The sequence below is a fragment of the Felis catus genome, chromosome D1 (genome assembly GCF_018350175.1).
Source record: "Felis catus isolate Fca126 chromosome D1, F.catus_Fca126_mat1.0, whole genome shotgun sequence".
NCBI lineage: Eukaryota > Metazoa > Chordata > Mammalia > Carnivora > Felidae > Felis > Felis catus.
The window spans coordinates 6,619,318-6,644,983 of record NC_058377.1 but is presented as its reverse complement, the minus strand read 5'-3'; the positions used below and the strand labels follow the sequence as shown (position 1 = coordinate 6,644,983).

General features: G+C 40.6%; 1 protein-coding gene across 4 annotated transcripts in view; it reads right to left on the bottom strand.

Annotated features, from left to right (window-relative positions):
* Positions 1-25,666, bottom strand: part of CUL5 (cullin 5) — a 97,855-nt gene that overhangs the window by 64,332 nt on the left and 7,857 nt on the right. The window contains exons 1-2 of one of the 4 annotated variants that reach the window (XM_045038026.1): positions 14,179-14,203; positions 12,153-12,262 (exon numbers count right to left, since the gene is read on the bottom strand). The exons of 1 other annotated variant lie outside the window; for it this stretch is intronic. In XM_045038026.1, the coding sequence (XP_044893961.1) occupies positions 12,153-12,223 (71 nt within the window). In that variant the 5' untranslated portion in view covers positions 12,224-12,262; positions 14,179-14,203. 4 annotated transcript variants of the gene reach the window in all.

Genomic DNA, 25,666 nt, shown 5'->3' with positions numbered 1-25,666 from the left:
GGGTGGTGCCTGGGTGGCTCAAACTGGATGGCTAATTCGGATGTAAATTAAAAAAAAATTAAATTAAAAAAAAATGTTTGGGTGCTGGTTGAACATCCGCCTCTAGCTTTTGGCTCACATCACGATCCCAGGGTCGTGGGGTAGGGTCCTGCGTTGGGCTCCCCACTGACCATGGAACCTGTTGAGATTCTCTCTGTCCCTCTCCCCCACCTGTGCTCTTTCTAAAATATAAATAAATAAATAAATAAATAAATAAATAAATAAATAAATAAATAAATAAATAAAAAGAGACATGTTGTAAGGGAAAATCTTAACTACTTAATTACATTATGAAAATCAGGGAGTCAGAGGAGTAGGAGAGGGACGAAGTAAAGGTTTTTCAAAGCTTTCAAGGGGACAGGGAGAAGGGACAGGAGAAGCATCAAGCGGTAAGAAGTATTCCAAACGCTTCAACCTCCTTGGGCACAAAGAAAGTAAAACAGAAAGAATGTGACCCTGGTGTGACAAACAGGTATTTTGCTTTTAATTAATAGTAACACTACATGCTTCTGATTGAGAGTCGGAAACAGAAATATAACCACTAATGGAAATGAATTTTCAGATTAACAAAAAGAAGGAAAACAAAAAATGAAGCAGTAAGAATATCTAATAATTAGTAATAAAGTTAGAGATGCAATAAAACAAGAATATTAGCTATAACATTACACATGAACTCAATAAATTATCCCACTGGAAGACAGTAGGCCCTTCAAAAAGACAAATATTGTGTGATTCCACTTATATGAGGTACCTAGCATAGGCAAACTAGGAGAAAAATGGGCTCCGTAGAGACAAAGAACATGAAGTTTTAGAAATGGATAATGATGTTTGCACAACAGTGAACGTGCTCAATGCCACTCAACTGGCTAAAGTGGTACGGTTTTATACAATGTAATGTTTATATAATGTAATTAAAAAAAAAAAAGGTACTAGGAAACACAAATAAAATAAAGCAGGGTGGCAACACTAGTATCATCCACAGAGGAATTTAAGGTTAAAATAACTACAGAGAGGACACATTATATAATAATGATAAAAAGCATTATTTATCAAGATATACCCAATTCTTTGGACCAAAAAACAAAACAAAACAAATTTACCTAAATATAAAACAAAAATAGAGGTGCACCTGGGTGGCTCAGTCGGTTGGGTGTCCGACTTCAGCTCAGGTCACCATCTCAGAGTTTATGGGTTTGAGTCCCACGTCGGGCTCTGTGCTAACAGCTCGGAGCCTGGAGCCTGCTTCCGATTCTGTGTCTCCCTCTCTCTCTGCCCCCCGTCTCCCCCCACTTAGGCTCGGTCTCTCTCTCAAGAATAGACACTAAAAAAATTTTTTTCTTTAAACACAAAAATAGTTACAAATGTAAGAACTTGATACAAATACAATGCAATACGTTAAAGCATCCTTACTTCTACCAGTTAGGAGGCATTCAGCTGAACCATTAAATTCAATTATGAGTGGCTCAGACTATTATGTTATTTTTCTTAAATAACTAGAAGTCTAGAGATGGGCAGCTACTGGGGTTCATTCAGAGACTGAGAAGAGGCTCCTTCTCTTTCCACTCAGACACATTAGCGTGGCAGCCTCTTACTTCTGTGAAAAGGAGGACTGTGCCAGGCACATTAGTTTAACTCATCTGAAAAGCAAAAACTTTGTCAGAAGCCCTCCTGTAGACCTATTTGCTGGAACTGGGTCACATGGTGACCCAAACAGCAAGGGAAATTGAAGACTATTACAATATGCAGCCAAGTGGAAAGTACATGGCACAGAATGGGGGTGCCTTAGCTAATCAGCAGTGTCTATCACAAAATCTCTTAACATCTGAAAATCTAGACAAAAGAAAATTAAGGACATAGAGGAATGTAAAAATACAATCAACAAATATGACTTATTGGAGATTCTTATTACAACTATCAAAATGATAATTTCTTCGGGGCACCTGGCTGGCTTAGTGGAGCAGGTGACTCTTAATTTGCGGTTGTGAGTTCAAGTCCCACACTGGCTATACAGATTACTTAAAAATAAGATCTTAAAAAAATACTATTTTCTATGAGCATATACATGCATATAAAATTTGTAAATATATTTATACTTATTAAAAAATTTTTTTTAGGGGCGCCTGGGTGGTGCAGTCGGTTGGGCGTCCGACTTCAGCCAGGTCACGATCTCGCGGTCCGTGAGTTCGAGCCCCGCGTCGGGCTCTGGGCTGATGGCTCAGAGCCTGGAGCCTGTTTCCGATTCTGTGTCTCCCTCTCTCTCTGCTCCTCCCCCGTTCATGCTCTGTCTCTCTCTGTCCCAAAAATAAATAAACGTTGAAAAAAAAATTAAAAAAAATTTTTTTTAACTATTTATTTTTGAGAGAGAGACAGACAGACCATGAGTGGGGGAGGGGCAGGGCTAGAGGGAGAAACAGAATCTGAAGCAGGCTCCTGGCTCTGAGCTGTCAGCACAGAGCCCGACGTGGGGCTTGAACCCAAGAACCGCGTGAAATCAAGACCCGAGCTGAAGTTGGACGCTAACCAACTCAGCCACCCAGGTGCCCCTATAAAGATATTTTTACAGGCTATTTCCCTGATCATAATATATAAATAAGTAAATGATAAAAAAAAAACCCTCCATTATCAGAAGGTAAGTCCTTACATAATAGGTGGATTAAAGAACAAAAAAACCTTACTAACTAAAGAATCTACTAACTTACTAAGAGAGCAATAAAAAGGCAAACATTTCATACTGCAAAGCCTGTGGTAATAATAAAAGCAGCATTAAAAAAACGTATAACCCTGGATGCTTTCATTTTAAATATAAAAAGATAAAAGAACTAAGAATTTATCTGAAAAGAAACTAGAAAAAAAACCAAAATAATTCAAAGTAACCAGAAAGAAGATACTAACCAAGATACAAATTATGGATGTGATAAGGAGAATAAATTGAATATTCTTCTTCCCAAAGAACTAATTTTTGCCTTTTCCTTTTTTCTACCACACAATGATTTTGTATTTCATTAATTTTGGCTTTTGTCTTCCCTTCCTTATACTCCCTTTAGTTTTAACATGCTAGGGTTTTTTCCTCATTAAAAAAAAAATTTTTTTTTAGTTTAGTTATTCTGAGAGAGACAGAGACAGTGTGATCCGGGGAGGGGCAGAGAGAGAATTCCAAGCAGGCTCTGCCCTGCCAGCACAGAGACCAATGTGGGGCTTGAACCCACAAAACTGTGAGATTGTGACCTGAGTCAAAACAGAGAGTTGGATGCTCAACCGAGCCACCCAAGCACCCCTTATCCTCATTTCTTGAAATGAGCACTTAGATCACTGACTCCCAACCTCTTTTTTTCTAACACATGCATGAAGGCTATAAACTCCTTAACACAGAAGTTGTTTTGATATGATACATCGTATCAAAACAATTTTTAAAATGTGGTTATGTGAAAAGACAAAATGGATCAACTCCTCAAGACCAGATAAAAGTGGGGCACCTGGGTGGCTTAGCTGGTTAAGCATCGGACTTTGGCTCAGGTCACGATCTCAAGGTTCATGGGTTTGAGCCCCACATTGGGCTCTGGACTGACAGCCTGGAGCCTGCTTCAGATTCTGTCTCCCTCTATCCCTGCCTCTCCCCTGCTCGCACTCTGCCTCTCTCTCAAAAATAAATAAAATATTTTTTAAAAAAGACCAGATTAAAGAAAAATGCATAGGATTAGGGATGAAATACATGGTATATCCACACATACGATATAAATACGCTATTAATGCCATTTCAAATTTCAAAACCTAGAGGAAACAAAAATGAAATATGAGAATAGACTCTTTGTCTTATTCCCAATTAAAAAAAAAAATGTCTATTTTGACAGAGCATGAGGAGAGGCAGAGAAAGAGACAGAGGGAAAGAGAGAATCTCAAGCAGGCCCACGCTCAGTGCAGAGCCCGACTCGGCTCGATCTCAGAGCCCGACTCGGCTCGATCTCACAACCACAAGATTGCAACCTGAGCCAGTATCGAGTCAAATGCTTAACCGATTGAGCCATCCAGGCACCCTTTATTCCCAATTTTAAGTAGAATGTTTCCAACATATCACTATTGGGATGATGCCTGCTGCTGGAATACTTGACTAATTTATTTTTCCCATTTTTGGGGAACATTTCTTTCTTTATGCCCTCATCTATGGAGATGATCAACTTCTCATGTGATTTTTAACTTTTTCTATTTGGTTTTAAGTTCAACTGTCATTTTATTTCCCTCCTTTTATTGATTTCTCTCCTTATCTTGTAAGTTTCTGAATCAAGATATTTTAAATGACCCTAAATGGTCGTGTGCGGATACCCAACTCGGTTCGGAGTGCTGTTTGTGTTCTTAGGCTTCACAGTCAGTTTCTGTGGAACAATTTTTATCAGCTAAAATGTTTTGGTTTCCACTCTCTTGTGGTTTTGGATGGATGGTATCTGTCATTTTCTATTTATATTCATCTTTTGGTCAGGATTCCTAGTTTAGGAGCACCTCCTCTTTAGTTTATGAAAGCTCAATTTCTTAATGGCCGATGCTGGGAACAGAAGAAAGGGTGCGTATTTCGTATCTGCTGGATCCTTAAATCCTCTAATTACTTACCCGTCTGGAAATATTTTTATCTTGCCTTAATCTTCATTACACACTTGACTAGGTAGAGAATACCAGGTTTAGAATAATATCCCTTCAAATATTTAAAGAAAATGTTTCATCAGACTCCTACACCCAATTTGACCAATGAAAAGTACTGGGGATAGCCTGCTTTGAGACTTAACTGTACTTCATCACTCCAAGAAAAGCAGGACTATTTTGTTCATCCTTGGAATTCTGAAATTCCTTAAGAATGTGTCTTGGCATGTTTTTTTTAGCACTTTCAATATTAAAACTCGTGGCGGGGGCAGGGGGCACCTGGGTGGCTCAGTCAGTTGAGCGTCTGACTTCAGCTCAGGTCACGATCTCTCAGCTCATGGGCTGGAGCCCCGTGTTGGGCTCTGTGATGACAGCTCAGAGCCTGGAGCCTGTCTCAGAATCTGCGTCTCCCTTTCTCTGCCCCTCCCCTGCTCAGGCTCTGTCTCTAAAATAAACGAACACTAAAAAAAAAAAAGTTACATCTTTATTAAAAAAAAACTCGTGGGGATGGGTGGGAAGGGACAAGAGTATTCAGTCAATTTTCTTCTTATATTTTTGGACTATACCCTCTCCTCTACTATTTCTGTTCTCTCCTGGCATGACTTTACCCAATTCTAGATCAACCTTCTTCCTTTCTTTCTTTTTAATGTTTATTTATTTAGAGAGGGCGCAAATGCAAATGCAGGAAGGACAGAGTGAGAGAGAAAGAGAAATAATCTCAAGCAGGCTCTGCACTGTCAGCACAGAGCCTGAGGTGGGGCTCTAACTCACAGACTGCAATATCATGACTGAAGTCAGACACTTAACTGACTGAGCCACCCAGGTGCCCCCATATTTCTTAATTTCCATTTTATTTTCCACACTTTGTTTTTGCTCTACGTTCAGGGAGAACTCTGCTTTTATTTTTCAAATCACTGATTTGGTCTTTTATTTTTAGCTCTTTATTTTTTATTTCAAAGGTCTCTTCTTTATCTTGACTTTCATTTTCAGTGGCATCTCTTTCATTTTCTTCCTCTTTGATATAAACTGGAGTTTTTTTTAAGAGTTCTTTTCCGAACCTTGCATCATCTATTTCCTCTAAGATGGCCCTTGATGATCCCCATCTCCTGGTATTCATGGCCGTGTAAGTTCCCTCCTACAATGTACAAGCATTTGCATGATTAACAGCACATATGTAACGGTTTGTCACTTCCCAAATTATGTTATAAACACCACGAATTCCACCTTGGGAGGACCCTCTTTCACTCTGGGGAAAATACGCTGCCACACTGTAAACTGCCCTACGGAGGGGCCCACATGGTGAGGAACTGAACACCTGCCAACAACCATGTAGGTAACCAGAAAGATCACTCAGCCCTAGCTGAGTCTAGGCCTACATCTTCTGCTGAGCTCCACTGCAACCTCGAGAGAGACTCTGAGTTACGCCACTCAATTAAGCTGCTACCAGCTTCCTGACCCTCAGAAACTGTGACAGAGTGTTTTTTACTTCCAGATGCTAAAGTTTAGAGGAACTTATTATGCAGCAAGAGACAAATGATAAACAGAGATACAACAAAGAGAGGCAGAGAACTATTGTAATCATTCAGATGAGGATAGGGGGAAGAAGCTGGGATGGAAAGAAGTTTCATTCAAGAGATATTTAATAAAAATCTATGAAACCTAGTAATCAACTGAATATGAGGGAATTAAAAAACAGAAAGCTGATGGTAGCTTCTAGATGTTCGGTTTGAAACTATGAATAACACATTTTTATCATTCTAAATTTGGAGTATTTACAGAACTTAAGAGACCAGACACATAGAGGAAAAAACAGACCATTTGAGTCTGGAAGTTCATGTCACAAGAATAATCTAGATTGCTTTTGCAGATATGAGAACTCAGTTAAAGGAGTAAAAAGAAATGAAAACTCTGGAGGAAACCAAAATTTAAGAGGTGCATAACAAAAAGTCAGCTTACATGACAGAGATGAGGCAGACAAGAGAGGAGAAAGTGGCGTCAAAAACCAACTGGGGGGGGGGGCGCCTGGATGGTTCAGCCAGGTGAGCATCTGACTCTTGGTTTCGGCTCAGCTCATGATCTCATGGTTCATGGGTTCAAGCCCCACGTCAGGCTCTACGCTGACAGTGTGGAACCTACTTGGGATTCTCCTCCCTCTCTCTCTGCCCCTCCCCTGCTTGTGTGTGGCCCCCTTCTCAGATTCATATCAAAATACACTTTAAAAACAAAAACAGAAACCAACTTAGGAACACTAAAAATACATTTAAAAGTAACTTATAATAAAGATAAATTTTCTTTAAAATGAAGCATCCCAAGTTCAAAATAATTTATTATTTAATTCTGGCATTGACTTCACAAACCAGAGTCAAACCAAGTATGTATATAAAACAGCAGCAGTTATTAACCAAGGGAGGTACCGTCCCCACAGAGGCTCATGGGGAAAAATCTGAGAGCTTTTCTTTGGTTTCATTAATGAGAAGTAGGGAGGAGAGTACACAGGGAGTGTCCACTACTAGAGGTGATGAAGGTGAAGGCCACAGGTGATAAACATCCTGCAATATGCAGCACAATCTTGTTTAACCACTTAAAATGCCAACAGTGTTCTTACTGAGAAACAAGGATATATGAGAAAAAAATGGAACAAATAGCCAATGTACTTTAAAAATAATACAATATTTTAGTGCCTCAAATTTAGAAAGATATAAGCAATCTAATTATTAACTCATGTGATCAAACAGGCTAAAATCTGAAAGGTTTTAATTAATGTAGGTCTTGCAATTTTGGTGATGGATGTAAGATATACAAGAATTCTTTAACCTAAAAGGACTACATATCGAGCTGCCTTAGATACCTCAAGGAGATCAAGGAATTTTACAGAAATGACGTGATGAGACCACTAACTAGGGCACGTACAAAGGTGTTGACGATTTCTGCTTAGAAACAGACTTGAAGCAGGGACACCATCACACTACGCTCCCTCTCCTGGTCAGGAGTGCACAGGAAACAAGCATTATTCTACATGATAAATGATATTATCAATACAAATTGGCAAAAACAAAACAAAACCAAAAAAACCCCACCACATTCAACATATTATTCATAAAATAGTTTAATCAAATAATTTAAGAAAAATATATAATACATGAATGCTACGAATTTTTTAAAGGGCTTAGCTATTTCTTACTGAACTCTAATTTTTCAAAAGGCAGAATCATGCGTGTAAGTCAATTAATATTATGCAACAAGTTCTACATTATTTAGGGAAATTACATTTTTCTTATGTGATAAAGAGAAAAAGAGCACAACAACTTAATGTGTTTGGGTTACTCAGTCACACACCTACAACTCACTAGTAGAGTATTTCACTAGACCATGCACAAAAAGATTATAGCAAGTCTGAGACAGTTATCCTTAGGAAGATATGTTTGCAAGGCTGGTGCTTGGCTACTATCTGGGAACTTGAATTTTGCAAAGGTTCTCACCATTTCCCTATAAGAATGGCTCATGGTGCCTTAATGTTTCAGTAAACAATCTGATTTATGATGAACACTTGCTTTTCAACTAGGAGTCCGGAATTTTAGGTCATGTCAGGCAGAGGCTATTGTGACCAGTAAAAACCCTGGGCACTGAGTCTTTAATGAGCTTTCCTAGTAGACATAATTTCACATGTGCTGTCACAATTAGTTGTTGGAGAAGTGTCTCCTGTGTAACTGCAATGGGAGAGGATGCTTGGAAACTTGTACCTGGTTTCCCCTGGACTTGCCACCCCACCTTTGTTGCATTTTGCTTTGTATCCTTTACCGTAATAAATCAGAGCCATGAAGATGACTATATGCTGAGTCCTAGGAGTACTCCAAGCAATCAATGAACCTCGAGGTGGTCTTGAAACTGATACAACTGGTGTCAGAAGTGGAATTCACTAGCACCGCTGTGACTCACTGAAACACGGTGACAGCACTGTCTGGTATAAGGAAGAAGTGATGGGATGATGAAGTTTTGTCGTTTGGGGGGCTATGAAATCATCCATGGTATGAAACAGCAGCTGAGTTGCTATCTGTTTGAAGAAAAAAGAGTTACCTCGGAAATTTGAAAATGAAAGGTCTAACCCCAGCAGAGTTGGCTAGCGCAATCCCCTGGCTGCTTTTGGCCATGCTGATAAAGTAGGAGGAGAAACGGCACAGTCTGGGTGACACCTGTGATTTCTGTTCTTGCCTCCAATTGGAAAGAGAAAAGGCCCAGAGTTTTGGGTGAACCAAAAATGTCAAATGTTGATTTTGGTTTCCCCCGCAGCCATGAGGAAATAGTTAAACAAGATGCCAGGGTTGGAGAAAGCTTTATATAAACCATGGGAGAAAACGTTGGGGGTGGGGTGCTTGCAGGGAGAAGAAACTACTCCAGCTGTTTCTTCAGCCCAACAGCTACTGCTGAAGCAGCAATCGTTCCAGGTCCCTTGCACTCCAGTCAGGAACTCCCAGCAACTGTAAATGCTAAAGTTACTGCTAGGGGTTTGAACAGGAGGTCAGGGGAGGTTTAAAAAAGGCTTTGTATTTTGTAGCTATTATATCTGGATGTATGGCCAAAAAAGATGCAAAATGCGATATGCTTGTACTTTTGTAACTGCTGGAGGGGTTGTATCTATCAGGAAAGTTTGGCCCTAAAAATTAGCGGACACAATTTTCTTGCCTTCAGTTGTTGGGGAGGTGACTGGCATTTAAAGTGTTTGAATATTGGCAACAGAATAAAAGTCTCTGTAACAGATGATATTTACTATTATTTTTACCTACTAGTATGTTGAGAAGACAACATGAAAACAAAGGAAATCTTCAGACAGAAATACTTTTGGAGTTTTATTTATTTATTTATTTATTTTAATTTTTTTTTTTTCAACGTTTATTCATTTTTGGGACAGAGAGAGACAGAGCATGAATGGGGGAGGGGCAGAGAGAGAGGGAGACACAGAATCGGAAACAGGCTCCAGGCTCTGAGCCATCAGCCCAGAGCCCGACGCGGGGCTCGAACTCACAGACCGCGAGATCGTGACCTGGCTGAAGTCGGACGCTTAACCGACTGCGCCACCCAGGCGCCCCGACTTTTGGAGTTTTAAAAAGCAGTTTTTAGTGGCCACTGAGCTCTGGCAAAATCAGATGTCTGACCCTCAGAGGCTAATGATTTTCCAGCCTGATGTGCATATTTCTGAGTGGGTCAATTTGGACTCCAAGACTGGTAAGATAAAAAAGGCTTAGAAAAGTCTTGCTTGTCACTTGGACTTGGAACATGACTGTGTGTCTGCAGCATCTTGGCTTCCTGCTGCAGAAGAAAACTTGCTCTCTTTTTTAGAGTCCTGAATTCACAGATCTTAACTGCCTGGTCTCCGAGCTGAAACTTGATACTGTCTGTTTCTCACTGTTTCAACCTCAGCATAAGCTGTACTGAACTAAAGAGCCAACGTATACTCAGCGAGCAGGGGTCTGCCATGAGGACCGCTGCAGATATCAGACCCCCTTTGCAGAACCATAGACTGAAAGCATCACAGATTCTGGCTGGACCACCTGAATCACGTGCAGATGCCTAAAGAAAAGGGCTTATTCTCTGATGGAGCCGTCTGAAGTCAAGCTTCTGGCTGACGCTCTACATGTGATACTGAGACTAACTGCACTCCTAACTTGTGGTCACCACCAAGAGCTGCAAGAGTCAATCTCACTGTGAGTGACTTGTGTTCAGTTTTCTGGATTTGTTGCAGTTTTCAACAACTGATGAATAATAACCTGATTCTATTTCACTCACCTCACCTTAGTAAGGCACCTTGGTTGCTAAAGGCCGCTGTCTCCAGAAAGGAAGTGATCTTTTCTAGGCTGCTCACTAGATAAATGATTGGGACAAAAGGCATGGGAGGTGACATAAACTTTAAAAATTTCTGAAAATTTGGAATTTCATCCAGACCAACACCTAAAAATGATACATCTTTCTAGTTAAGGTGTGTAAAAATTGTTTTTCTGTAAAAATGCTTTTGCTCCTCTTGCAAATCCACCTAATTGGGGGGGGGGGGGGAGGGGCAGTTTTCATTACTGAGTGAGACACAGTGATTTTACAAGAGAGAAAAAACCAAACCCAGCACCTGAGAAGGCTCACGGGAGGAGGAAGACATTACTGATTTTTTATTTTCCTAAGTATTCTAAAATTCCTGACATTAGCCTTCCACACTGCTGTGAGTACCCTGAGGTCAAACTTCACCACACTCAGAGACAGGAGGGAGCAGCCCAACTCCTACACGCTCCACAAAGAGCACATCTAAACATCATCCACTAGTGAGGCAAATCAATTGGTGTCATGAATAAACAAAACTATCTGGAACTAATGTCCTTTAGGCACCTCATCTGAAGACAAGGCCTGAACTGAATTAACAGAAATGGATTGAGAACTCTACAGCCAAAGGTCCTCCGGGACGAGGGAAATTGGGGGCTGGTGATCACATCCGACCTGACTAATGTATGTCTTGCCTGGAGTCCCCTAACAATTGCAAACTCCTTGTATCTGGGTTGCCGCACATGTCCTCTGAGACTGCACTTCTTTGGGGATGTACTGTAATGACCATGATGCTGCTAAGACTCTGGACAGTTCTCAGGTGTGCTTCCACGTATAGGCCAGAGGTGTGCTGGGCCTGAATTGATGGCTCAGGCCACATTAAAAAAAAAAAAAAAAAAAAAAAAAAAGGTTGATTATTGAAACTGAAGGAGAAAACCACCTAGTTTCCTAAAATAAACTTCATGGTTGATGGGATTTATTGTCACTCATTAAATCTAGGACCTCTAAAACGCATAACTGAAATCAGTACTAGAGTCTGGTCTTGCCCTGCCCTGTGGTATCCCACTGGTAACAGTTTTGCTGTTAACACATTTTCGGTCAAAAGCCAAGAATTAATTTAAATGGTCAACAATTTCCTACACTGATATAAAACTCTCCTAATGATAGGAATGGACCCCGGTGCCTTACACGTACAAAATACATACAAACTCTATGGTTTACACTGAACACCCGCTCTCTCTGAGCATCTGGAATCTGGGTACATATCAAGCAGAGGCTACCTTTGTGACCAGCCCCTAATGAAAACTCTCAGGACGGGGGCTCCAAGAGCGTCTCAATTAAACAACATATCACACATGGTGTCAATCCTGTCGCTGGAGAAGCGAAGTGTGTCCTGTGTGATTTCACAAGTACTCTTGGAAGCCTGTGCCCATCGTTCCCCAGGCTTTACTCTCTGTGCCTTTCTTTGTACTGATTTTGCTTTGTATCCTTTTGCTGTAATAAACCACAGCTGTGAGTATGACTGAATCCTCCCGGCAAATCACTGAATGGAGATGAGGGCTTGGACGAGTAATAATTGTAAACGAGTAAACAGTCCACTCTAGAGTCAGCATTCCATTTGAATATACAAATGCATCACCAAAATTTCCTTTACTTTAGCAAAAAGTTAGAGTGAATGGATTACTTACGAAAACAGATCAAACCACTGCTGTTTTGTAACAGATTCCTGGCGTAAAAGCTTCAAAACAATTGGACGCATGAAATCCCATTTGTCTTCAAACTGAAGTGAACCTTTATTCTTTAAAAAAAAAAAAAAAAAAGATAAACAGTAGTTTAATTTAAATGCAGTTAAATCAGAAGTGTCCATTATTTTTGTCTTTTAGAGTTAGCTAGAGAAACACAAGGCCGGACACGTAAAAGAATTGTTTTCTATAATGGAATCCCTAGAAACTTAATCTGGTTTCAGAGAATCGCAGGAAGACACCACAAAAAAGAAAACTAATTGTACAAACGTGGAAAGAATTTCGTCTTGCCCAAGGACAACTTCTGACCTTTGTCCTTGACTTCTGGTAGTTAATCTCTGGGCTGTTAGAATGTACATCTGATAAGAGAGTTTTTGTTCACCTGGTAACCTTGGTACAAACTGGACAATCTAACAAATGTGATTCAGGGAGGGGGCTGGCCACACCTATGGAGTCCTTAGGGTGGGGGCTGACCAATCCAGAAACACCAGCGTAACTATGGGAGGTGGTTTTGGGTTAACCAAAATGGAGACCGAGATGACTCACAAGTAATCAGTCAGTCGTGCCTACATAACGACGCCCCAATAAAAACTGTGGACACTAGGGGTGCTGACTAGCTTGGTGGGCGCAACATGCGATTCTTGATCTCAGGGTTGTGAGTTTGACCCCCAAGTTTGGTGAAGAGAGTACTTAAAAATAAAAATTAAAAAACAAAACAAAAAACTCTGGAGACTAAAGGTTGGATGAGCTTCCCTGGCTAGTGTGGAGGCCTCTTTTAAGTAAAGGGCCCACAGCAATCCCCTGACTGAATACCGACAGACCCACGAGGTGACCCACCTCAAACTATCCATAAGCCCTAACTGACCAATGGGCTACTTACAACCAGGCACAGTTACCAACAAAGGGGAAATTCGTTGTGTCCCCATACATCCTCACATTTCTTCTTTAAGTATAGCCTTCATCCCCTGCCTCGTAGCAGACAGTCTCTCCTCGGCTGTCCTGCCCGCCACTCCCTTGCAATTCATTCAATGAACTTCTATCTCCTTGCTGCTGCCTTGGGTGAATCCTTTCATCGCCCACACCACTGGCTTCCACCTGATTGTCACCCCCCATTTGGGGGCCCCCATCTGATCGAGAGGGCCACCACAGCTAGCAGGACTCCACACACACTATCACACATCAAGGCCAAGAAAGAGTGGTGATCTGACTACAGTGGAGAGGAGGAGGAAAGCTCCGTGTCTGGAACTCTCCTAGACTCTGTCCTATGTGTCTCTTTCTTTGGCAGATCTTATCTGTATCCTTTCTCATAATAAACCATACCAGGTCTATGGGTCGAATTAATTACTGAACCTCAGGATGGTTTTGGGAACCCTCCAAACTTGTAGCTGGTATCAGAAGTGAGGGTGGTCTTGTGTGTGGAGACTGAGCCTTCTGATTTCATAGTTGCCCTAAACTGCCCACAAAAAGTGTAATGAAAATCTACATAAACTGTGAAAACTGAAACAAAAAAAAAAAAAGGACAAAAGAAGAGAAAAATACCCCACTCCTTTTTTAATGCTAACAAAATACTTGACCGCGAACTGCTGAGAAGAGCACAAGAAATAGAAACTGTATACAGATGTAATGAGAACGTAGATGCCAAAATCTTAAACATTAGCAAGTTAAGGAAGTGGCATGTCAAAAGAATGGCACTTCATAATGACGCGTGGTTTATCCCACGAATGTGGAAGTAGCTGAATATTAAAAACAGTCATCAATTCATTACATTACTAACAAGACAGAGAGACTGTATGTGTTTAGTCAATTACTACTATTCCTTTTCAAGGTAACTGGGGCCACGGGACTTGCTTTCACCAATAAATTTCCACAAAAGTCACCAATTTTTGAACATGCCTATGAAACATTTACAAACACACCTATGAAACTCATGATTGTTTTCACTATATATAACATTGCTGAAGATGACACTCACTTATAGCAGATAAGGTTCCAGACTGATGATGGCATGGGACCCGCAAATTCCCTGAAATTATAACCCAGGAGAGGTTTCTAAGCATGTGGTCTAACCAGAACCTGCACCAGAATCACCTGCTGTCGTAGTTTCACACATACATTTCTAAAACTTACCTCAGACCTACTGGATCAGAATCTCTTAAGTTCAGAATCAGCATATTTAGCAAATCCATGATAAAACTACATAAAAATGTTGGAGGGTTTATGACCAAACACAGGCTAAGAACTACTGACTAACACGAAACTCTTGTGAAAGCAAGTGATGCTTCTTGCATCCACAGACAATGTTTCTTTTTTCCTTTTAATCTTTTTGACAAAGGTAGACTGTCACATGCAGTGCTGCATTCGACATGTCTGGAGTCCTGGAAGCCTGACCACCCTACGCTACAAATGGACCCCGAGAGCTTGTTTGGAGGCTCTAGCAGAGGAGTACGGCTCATATACCCTTGACCAAAGAATGGTGCTCCTCTTTTGGCGGAGGTCATCCCCTTCAACCAAGCGTGCACATGAAGAGGGATGCACGTGGGAGTGGTGAGGGAGGAAGGGCACACCCACCTCACCAGCCAGATCAACCAAATCAACCCTGGTAATCGATGAGATGACAGAGGTCACAGCCAGATCATGTTCGCATCCTGTATCCATGAACAATGATGATCCTAAAAGTTACTGAACTGTCTTGCCCCAGGTACCTATCTATTTTAATCACAGTATTCTTATTATAAGCACCCACGAGTGTATTCACTCAAAATTTTGTGCGAGGATTAGTTGTGCTTCTCCCCTGAACAACTAGTTTGTTTTTACCTTATGGACTTCAGTGAATCATGTAGCTAACTTTCCTCTCAGTGTTGACTATGGAGAAATTCAGAGTTAGATTTGTAATTCTACGGCATAAATTCTGTGTACTAACCTTACGGCCGGCTTCACTTTTTCTACTGTTCCCTCTGAGGGAGGAGCATGCAAACAAACAAGTTTGAAAGAACCACTGAAAAGTTTTCTTGACTAAGACATGCAGAATCATTATATATGCCCTTAATTAGAGGATACATTATAATGTCAACTAAGTCCATTTCCATAAGCAATTTTGGCAATTCGTAAAATTAAACATGGTATAAATCTTATAATTAAAAATCAAAAAGGTACAGAGAACTGGAGTAAACAGGTCTTTGAGATAAATACTCGTTAGACTCTGAAATCTATTAGCTATGGCAAAATAACAGGAAATACATTTTGGGTCTTCTGTTTGTTGAAACATTTTCCCCAATACTAAATTAAAAACAGAATGCAATAACTGAATGTTTTCTATTATTCTTTGATCCAAAAAATGGTGCTCAAGCAATTCTTTGGTCTATTCTCTGTTAAACTGAAGAGCACTTCATTAAATCATAACTAAGCAGCAGGACACCAAATCTATCTACAAAAGAGAATGCTTTATTAATATGTGAAGGGACTTTCCAATTATGAACCCTGATTTACGAATGCTTCCATTGGCTAACTGAAGGCTGCCTTATCTCTATTAATTTGCTGCAAAGTCTCTTCTGCTTTCTTCCACTATTACTCAGAACAGCAAGTAGGCTGAACTCACCAACTGTTACTATCTGGGAATATCTCACCCCCTGGCTCTTTCACCAAGAAGATTTCAGCATCTGCCACATCCCTGCCCTCTATCCTTTCTTCCTTTCAGCCTAACTCCCTCCCTCACAGGTATTCTTCTCAAACACACAGAAAGGTTATGGGGAAGCCAGGGAGGGGTAGGTCCTGAAGGATACCTCAGGAAAGAGTATTTCAGGCAGAGGAAGCAGCCCTTGTAAAGACCAGAGTAGGGGTACCTGGGCGGCTCAGTCGGTTAAGTGGCCAACTCTGGCTCAGGTCATGATCTCGAAGCTCATGAGTTTGAGCCCCGCACGGGGCTCTGTGGTGACAGCTCAGAGCCTGGATCCTGCTTCGGAGTCTATGACTCCATCTCTCTCTTCCTCTACCCCACTTGTGCTCTCTCTCTCTCTCAAAAATAAATAAATATTAAAAACAAATTTTAAAGGAGGCACTAAGCAGGATTTCCTGACAGTATGCATCTGGGATGAGAGAAAAGAGTAAAGCATGACTCTAAGGCTTTTGTCTGATATGTTAAGACCCACAAAATGGGGTCCACTGCAGGGGCCCAGCCCATGTCCAAATCTAAACTAAGTCAGCCTGCAGTTGGGGAAAAACCTTACTGCCAAGGAAACCTAACACCAATCACAATCGTCCTACTCAGCTTTAGTTAGCTTATTCTACCCTACAGCAGAGGACCTACTTGCTTTATAAGGAAATCTCCAACATCCTAACCAATCAGGCCCTGTTTTTGTCCTGCCTCTTCTAACATTCTATAAAGCTTTCCCTTGCCACAAACCCTTTAGGAAGAGTGTTCCACGGGTTGTTAGGCACTGTACTCCCTCAATCCATAGATCATCTTCCCTGGCATCAAGGGCATCAAAGTTGTTACTAAACTGTTTTAGTTTTGTCGTTTGACACGTCCAAGAAGTATGGCACTGCCGTCAACTGAAATGGAAAAAACTATAGATGGAACAGGCTAAGAAGGAAAGCCCTGGAGTTTGATTTCAGACACATTACACCTGACACATATATTAAACAGCCCTTTGAAGATGTTGAATTAGCTGTTTCATAAGAAACTCTAGAATTTATAGAAAGGTCTAGGCAGGAAATTAAAATATGCAAGTCACTGGAGTACAGATGGGTTTTACAACTTGTTACTGTCACTACCAAGAGAGTGAATATGAGAGAGAAGAGGGCCAGGCTCGAGGCCTCAGGCACCCAACATGAAGGGGTGAGAAGAATAAGAAATAAGAAAGGAGATGGAACAATCGCAGAGGTGGCAAGAAAATCAAGAGCATAGGATTCTGGAAACCAAGGGAATAAAGCGTACCAAGGAAGGGGGAGTGATCGAGCGCAGCACATGCTCCTGGAAGATTATGTAAGAGGACTACTGAAAAACCAATACGGAAGTCATGGAGACCTTCGTATTAATAATGTAAGAGCAGTTCTCATAGAGCGGTAAGGACAAAAGCCGGGGAATGGAACTGAGAGAGAAAAGAGAAAGAAAGAAAACTGGAAAAGTACAGACAACTCTTGGCAGTCTTGCTGTAAAAGAGCACAGAAGTGGCATGGTAGCTGATGCAGAGAGGGAGACAAAATTTCTTTTAAGATGGGATGGACACAGTATATTTTTATACTGATGGGTATATTCCAGGGTATAACACTGATGATGTGAGAGAAAAGGGAGGAAAGTGCTAGAGAATGTGAATTGAAATTTAATTTGCCCAGGGTAAGCAAGAAGGAAAGGGGCACAGTGCGCACAGGTGGAGGAAATAACTCTACCCTAAAAAGGCAAAGTACATACATGCAGATGTTAGTAGAAGGGTAGATGAAATAAGTACCACTCTCTGAAGTTCATTTTTGATTACTTCAGTTTTTCAGTGATGTAGAAAAAAGGAAAATGCCTTGGAAGACAGGTAAGGACATACTAGAAGTTTGAGAGAAAAGACGTGAAACAGATATTGAGGAAAGTAGAATAAATGACCAGGGTAATGTGACGGGGCTCATTTACAGGGTGTGGTCACGGACTTCAAGTGAAAAAAGCACTGGATCAGTAGAGTGGCAATGGAGGTAGCAAGCAGCAGTCAGAGTTTATGTTCTAAAGGGGGCACTAAGGGGGCGCCTGGGTGGCTCAGTTGGTTAAGTGCCCGACTTCAGCTCAGGTCACGATCTCGCGGTCCGCGAGTTCGGGCCCCGCGTCAGGCTCTGGGCTGATGGCTCAGAGCCTGGAGCTTGCTTCCGATTCTGTGTCTCCCTCTCTCTCTGCCCCTCCCCCGTTCATGCTGTGTCTCTCTCTGTCTCAAAAATAAACGTTAAAAAAAAAATTTTTTTTTAATAAATAAATAAATAAAGGGGGCACTAAGGAGGCTTTCCTGGCACATTCACAGGTGCCAGCACTGGAAGATGGAGATATATCTAACCGGAGTATAGTTTTCCCAGGTGAAAGGAGACAGGAGCAGGGGAATCGAGGTGTGTTCAAGGCACTGGTAACAATGACTGAACAGAGAATTTATGCTGATAAGAGCGAGACGAAGGACATCAGGAAGAGAGACAGAGCCTTCTTCTTCCACCCATGATGGAATAACGACAGCCAGATCTCCCCTCTTGCCGCAATGGCTAGAGAACCAAAGGGCAGTATAGGACAGTACTTCCTGAGAAAACTATCATAGGGCAGCCCTACAAATGCCCAAACATGCCTGGTTTCCAGACCTCAGCACAAGCAGGGGAACACAAACAGCCTGGAAGTTTCACTTAGGAGCCAGAGTTCAGAGTTTAGACAGGATAAGGTGACAAAAATTTGTGGCACAGAGTACTAGAAATAAAGGGAGCTGTGCAAGAGAGGGAGTTCCGGAGATAAACAGAGAGGTGTATCGAGCCTCTGACCGAATACTGACTTGCACATGTGTGTGAGAACACTGTCAGAGACTGGGGAAAGGCCCATGAGAAAGTAGACACAACAATCAGCAGGGCTCATAAAGGGCTACAAAAAGTTTGTGTTGCTACTAGCCAGAATAGAAATGCTCCTCAACATGCAAGACATTTGGTAGAGTCCTCAGAAAGGCACTGCATCTGTAGTGGAGCCTAAGTAGTCCTACCCTGTTGTTCCCAACCCACTATTACAAAACTCGAAAGCAAGCTTCAGAAAGATCAACCTGATTCCAAGTAATTTAACTGTGTGAAAGCCAGACTCTGAAATATTTAAAGCATCAGATCCCAACATATAAAACAATGTCTAGCATCCAATCCAAAATACCAAGCAGGCAAAGAAGAAGGAAAATATAACCCACCATCAAGAGAAAAACCCATCAACAGAAACTGACCCAGAAATGACATGAATTATAGTTTTAACAGAGCATGACATTTATCCAGCTATTATAAATATACTTTGCACGTTCAAGAAAATAGAGGAAAGCATGAACATCACAGAAAGATTTTTAAAAATGATTATCAGGGAACAGCATCATATGACCTGACTTACATATAACCAGAGTCTTGGGGGATGGGAGGGTATTTAAAGAATTAAAAGCCAAAATGTTTCCTAATTTGATAAAAACTATAAACTAAAAACTATAAACTTAAACAGTAAGGTGATAGAATCAATGAACTGGAGGCCCTTTTGGAGCCAGATTACTGGAATAATACTTGAATGAGTTAGAAAGACAGGAGGAGTCTTGACAGAGTAGGATACTTGACACTGACATTATAGAAGGGTGAAATTTTAAAGTTTATTTTTTTGAGAGAGAAAGATAGAGAGCACAAGTGGTGGAGGGGCACAGAGAGGTGGGGATAGAGGATCTAAAGCAGCCTCTGCACTGACAGGAGAGATCCCAAGGCGGGGCTCAAACTCATAAACCATGAGATCACAACCTGAGGCGACGTCGGAAGCTTAACCAACTGAGCCACTCAGGTGCTCAAAGGATGACATTTTAAAAAATGTTTTCATTATATTCTTAATGTTTTTCCTTAATCATTCCCTTATAATATTTTCCACTTTTCTTTCATTGCAGATATATGGCATTTTGCTAATTTGGGGTTATAGCCAACAATTTTTTAAAAAATTTTGTTAATGTTTATCCATTTTGAGAGAGAGAGAGCGAGCGAGCGAGCGAGCAGGGAAGGGGCAGAGAGAGAGGGAGAGGGTGAGAATCCCAAGCAGGCTCCATGTTGTCAGCGCATAGCCCAATGTGGGGCATGAACTCACGAACCATGAGATCATGACCTGAGCTGAAATCAAGAGTCAGACACTCAACAAACTGAGCCACCCAGGCGCCCCCAACAAATTTTTTACACGTGCTATCTGTGATACAAAAGAGGATCTCCTTTTGCTAATCTCCACAAAGCTTCTTTCACATTTCCTTGGGTAGTCTGAATATCCGATAACTGTAATTTTGAGTTATTTATTTCTCATATTATTTAACTTCATTATAATCTTCAATGTAGATCAACCACTTTGATCATTTTACTTTATAAAATCTATTAATTATGTGTCAGGTACTATTTTAAATACTGACAAGCACTGGGGTGCATAGGTGGTTCAAACAGCTAAGCGTCTGACTCTGATTTCAGCTCAGGGCCTGATTTTATGGTTTTTGAGTCTGGGCCCCATGTTGGGCTCTGCACTGGCAGTGTGAAGCCTGCTTGTGATTCTCTGTCTCCCTCTCTCTCTGCCTCTCCCCTGCTCATTCATTCTCTCTTTCTCTCTCTCTCTCTCTCTCTCTCTATCTCTCTCTCTATCTCAAAATAAATAAGTAAACTTTAAACAAAATTTACAAGTATTAATTCATTTAATCTTTATAAATATCCTAGGTGTTTGGTATATTATTATTCTCACTTTATAGATGAAAAAATTGTACACTGTACCTGAGATTAGGTTAGGTTATTTCCCTAAGGTTATAGATAATGAGTGGTAGAGCAGGGATTCACATCCAAGCAGTTTAGTTCTGTTAGTTCTGCCACATTCTTAACTACTTCCTGGATCTTTCTTGAATGAGCAGTAGAGGGACTTGCAATGTATGGGTCAGAGCCAACCCTTGACTTGATTTCATTTAAAAAAAATGCAGGAAAAAACCCCCAAAAAACTATGATTATAAAAATTTAGTGACCATCTAAAAACCACAAGATAGAACCATCACTATAAAAAGAGACTTAGTTATCTTCAAACGTGGTACAGAAGGGAAATAGTACTATTTTCCAAAAAGCTAAAAATCTTTCTCCATGGACATGAGACATTTCACAGTATGCTTCCCTTTAAAACCTTTAGTTTGCAGGGGCACCTGGCTGGCAGGTGGTAGAGCATGTGACTCTTGATCTCAGGATTTGAAGTTCAAGACTCACATTGGGTGGAGAGATTACTAAATAAAGTCTTAAGGGGACCCTAGGTGGTTCAGTTGGTTAAGCATCCGACTCTTGATTTTAGCTCAGGTCATGATCTCACGGTGGTAAGATCAAGCCCTATGTCATGGAGCCTGCTTGGATTCCCTCTCCTTTTCTCTCTGACCCTCCTCCATCCTCTCTCTCTCCCTCTCTCTCTCTCAAAATAAATAAATAAACATTTTTTTTTTTTAATTTTTTTTCAATGTTTTTATTTATTTTTGGGACAGAGAGAGACAGAGCATGAACGGGGGAGGGGCAGAGAGAGAGGGAGACACAGAATCGGAAACAGGCTCCGAGCCATCAGCCCAGAGCCTGACGCGGGGCTCGAACTCACGGACCGCGAGATCGTGACCTGGCTGAAGTCGGACGCTTAACCGACTGTGCCACCCAGGCGCCCCAAAACATTTTAAAATAAACTAAAATCTTGAAAGAAAAAAATCTTTAGGTTTCCTTTATAAAGAAAAAATCCTTTTTAAAGAAATTTTGATAGTCCTTGAATTTTTAGAAACCAAAACAACTAATTTTATGGAAAAAAAAAAGAAAAAATAACAGTACTGATAGAAGAGTTTGAACTTATTTGAGGGGTTTCTTCATCATTTATTTATTACATTTACTCATTCAACAAATGTCTTGAGTGCCCACTACACATGAAGAATTATGCTCGTCACTGGGACTTATAAATGAAAGGTCTTCTGGGGCACCTGGGTGGCTCAGTCGGTTAAGCGTCTGCCTTTGGCTCAGGTCATGATTTTATAGTTCATGAGTTCGAGCCCGGCACTAGGCTCTCTGCTATCAGCGCAGGGCCTGCTTTGGATCCTCTGTACCCTTCTCTCTCTCCCCATTCCCTGCTGTCTGTTTCTCTTAAGAAATAAATAAACATTAAAAAAATTTTTTTAAATAAATAAATGAAAGGTCTTCCAGGAACTCACACTCTAATATAGTGTTCCTTAAATTGTGGTTTATGGATTACTAGAAGGGTCCCAGGATATACTTTTGAGGCTCAAAACTATAAAAATAAATTAATTTTATGTTCTTTTTTTTTTTTAATTTTTTTTTCAACGTTTATTTATTTTGGGGACAGAGAGAGACAGAGCATGAACAGGGGAGGGGCAGAGAGAGAGGGAGACACAGAATCGGAAACAGGCTCCAGGCTCTGAGCCATCAGCCCAGAGCCTGACGCGGGGCTCGAACTCATGGACCACGAGATCGTGACCTGGCTGAAGTCGACGCTTAACCGACTGCACCACCCAGGCACCCCTGTTCTTTTTTTTTTTAAATAAGGTATTAATACAAGTAGAGTCTGGATCATTTGTATGACTTTTTAACCAAGCACTAACCACAAAGAAAGGAATTGATAAACCGTACAATATAAAAAAATAAAAACTTTAGTCTTAAAAAACACCATTCAGGAACTGAAAAAGCTACCCACATAGTGGAAGAAGTATTATTTCTAATACATATATCCAAGATAGGCTCTTATCCAATATAATGTAAAGATTCCAAACAAAGCAAAACATGTGAAGATGCCTAAAAATCAGTAAGAAATGAAAAACAATCCAATGTAAAACTTGGCAAACACTGGTAGAGACCCTGCATAAAGACAGTATCTACATGGCCAATAACCATATGGAAAAGCACCCACCATCATTAATCATCAGGGAAACATATATTAAAGTCATGAGAAAAAAATCACTATAAACCACCAAAAAGGCTAGAATAGGACAGAATGACAATACCAAGTATTAAACAAAATTCAGAGCAACCAAAACTCTCAATGTGCTGGTGAGAGTGTAAATTGCTACAACTACTTTAGGAAACTCTTTAGCAGTATCTATGGAAGCTAAACATATGCATACTATGTGAACCCCCAATTTCATGTCTAGGTAGGCTTCCCAATGAGCTGCACACATATGTCAACCAAAAGACGTCGTATCTCAATTCACAATAGTAAAAAAAACCATAAACCCCCTAAAAGTCCATCAGCAAGAGGATGGATAAATTGTGAAATATTCATAACAGTGGAACACTATATAGCAACAAAAATTTAACATGTAATAAGAGGAATCTCAAAGAAATCATGTTGAGCAAAAAAGTCACACACGAGTACACACTGGTTCCTGAACAGACAAAACACATCTACAGTTATTAGAAGTCAGCATAGTGATTACCTTGTGGAAGGGGTTACAAGTTAGAGACTAGCACAAGACAAGAGACAGGGGGCTTTCAGGGATACTGTTAAATATTCTATTTCTAGATCTGGGTGTTGATTATACAGGTATGTTTACTTTATAAAAATGCATCCAACCATAGGTTTATGATTTGTGTGCATTTCTGTATACAGGTCATATTTCAACAAAGCTTACTTTAAAAATGGGCATGCTAGTATTGTTCATTTAAAAATTATTTTTTAGTACTGTATTTAATTTGTAACTATTTTATTTTTTTATTTCATTTCATTTCATTTCATTTCATTTCAGAGAAAGAAAGTACTCAAGCAGGGGAGAGGCGTAGAGGGAGAGAAGAGAATCTCAGGCAGTCTCCATGCTCAATGAGGAGCCCAACACGGGGCTCGATCTCAAAAACGGTGAGATTATGACCTGAGCCCACAACAAGAGCTGGTTGCTCAACTGACTGAGCCACTTGTGCCCCTTGTAACTATCTTTAAAAAAAATTTTTTTAATATTTTTTATTCTTGAGAGAGAGACAGAGACAGGACACGAGTGGGGGAGGGGCAGAGTGAGAAAGAGACACAGAATCAGAAGCAGGCTCCAGGCTCTGAGCTGTCAGCACACAGCTGGACGCAGGGCTTGAACTCACAAGCCAAGAGATCATGACTTGAGCTGAAGTCGGACCTTTAACCAACTGAGCCACCCAGGCACCCCATGGAGAGAACCTGTGACTCCTGATCTCAGGGCTGTGAGTTAGAGCCCCATAATGGGTGTAGAAATTACTAAAATATTTAAATACATTTTTTTAAAAAGTTGCATTTGGAAGAAAATAAAGTTTTTAATAGTTGTATTAGTTATCATTTCTATACATCTTCTTCATGATAACAAAGGTACAAGAAAAGTTAAAGGAGAAGTTGAGTCAAGACAAGAAATAATATCATGCACACAATTAGAATTATTTTTTACTCATCAGCACTCTTTCACTCCCAGAACGTTTTGACGACACAGGGAATTTAGTTGATTTAAGATTTGTATTTGTTCCCTCTGTGAAGTTCTGATCCTACTGATTATGAATTATATTCAATGACGGCACTCTAATTACTTTACAAAAGGAATCCAATTTGTGTATTTATCTTGGGTCTTTCCTGTAAACTAGCTATTTGAATGTTGGGTTCCTATATGGTCTATGAGCCACTGGTACTCCCAGTTATGTGATTTTAAAACCACATTTGCAACCCCCATTAACCAAGAGAACCACAAAACTCCAGTATATATTCGAATCCTGGCAATTCTCACTATGTTCCAGCCACACCAACCTTTTAAAGGTGCTCCTTAAATATGCCAAGCTCACCAGTGCACCTCAGGACCTTTGCCCCGGGCAGAATGCAGACCATTCAAGTCTAACATCAGTATTGCCCCACAGAGGTCCTAAGAAAAGTGCCTTTCCCCTTTTCCTCTCTGCAGATCCAGAACCTAGATCTTAAGCATACAGGAGATTTAATTTGGCTTTGAGACTGAAAATTTTATGTTTTTTTTTTATATATGTTTATTCACTTTTGAGAGAGAGACAGTGTGAGTGGGGGGGAGGGCAGAGAGAGATGGGGACAGAGGATCTACAGCAGGCTCTGTGCTGACAGCAACAAGCCTGATGTGAGGCTCAAACTCATGAACCATGAGATCACGACCCAAGCTGTAATCAGACACTCAAAACCGACTGAGCCACCCAGACGCCCAGAGATTGAAATTTTTAATGTAGAGTAATAGAATTTTTTATTTTCATTTTTTAAAGTAGGTTCCACACCCAGTGGAGAGTCCAACAGGGCTTGAACTCCCGACCCTGAGAGATCAAGACCTGAACTGAGACTAAGAGTCAGATGCCTAACCAACTGAGCTACCCAGGCACCCTGGGTAACAGAACTTTTTTTAAAGACCAGAAAGTTAGGAGATGGGGCTGAAATGTCATCAAGTGGCAGAGAAGGAAAATTCAACAGAACATAGTTGAAAGCAATATTTAGGGGAACAAATTTATTTTGTTGTAAGACGGTGCCCCCGTCTTCTAAACACTCTTGATTATACTGTTTTCATCTCAGCTCTCATTACTACAAAACTACCCCTTGCGTTACTTCTTTGGTGTCAGTATTTACACATTCGAATAGAAGTTCCAAAGACTAAGGACCCTATCTGTCATATTCCCTACTGTATCACAGAATAGTATCCAGCACAGAATACACGCCTACATATTTGTAGAATGAACAAACCCTGTTACAGAGATCAAATATCCCTGAAGTTACTTGTAAGTACTACATCTATTATGAC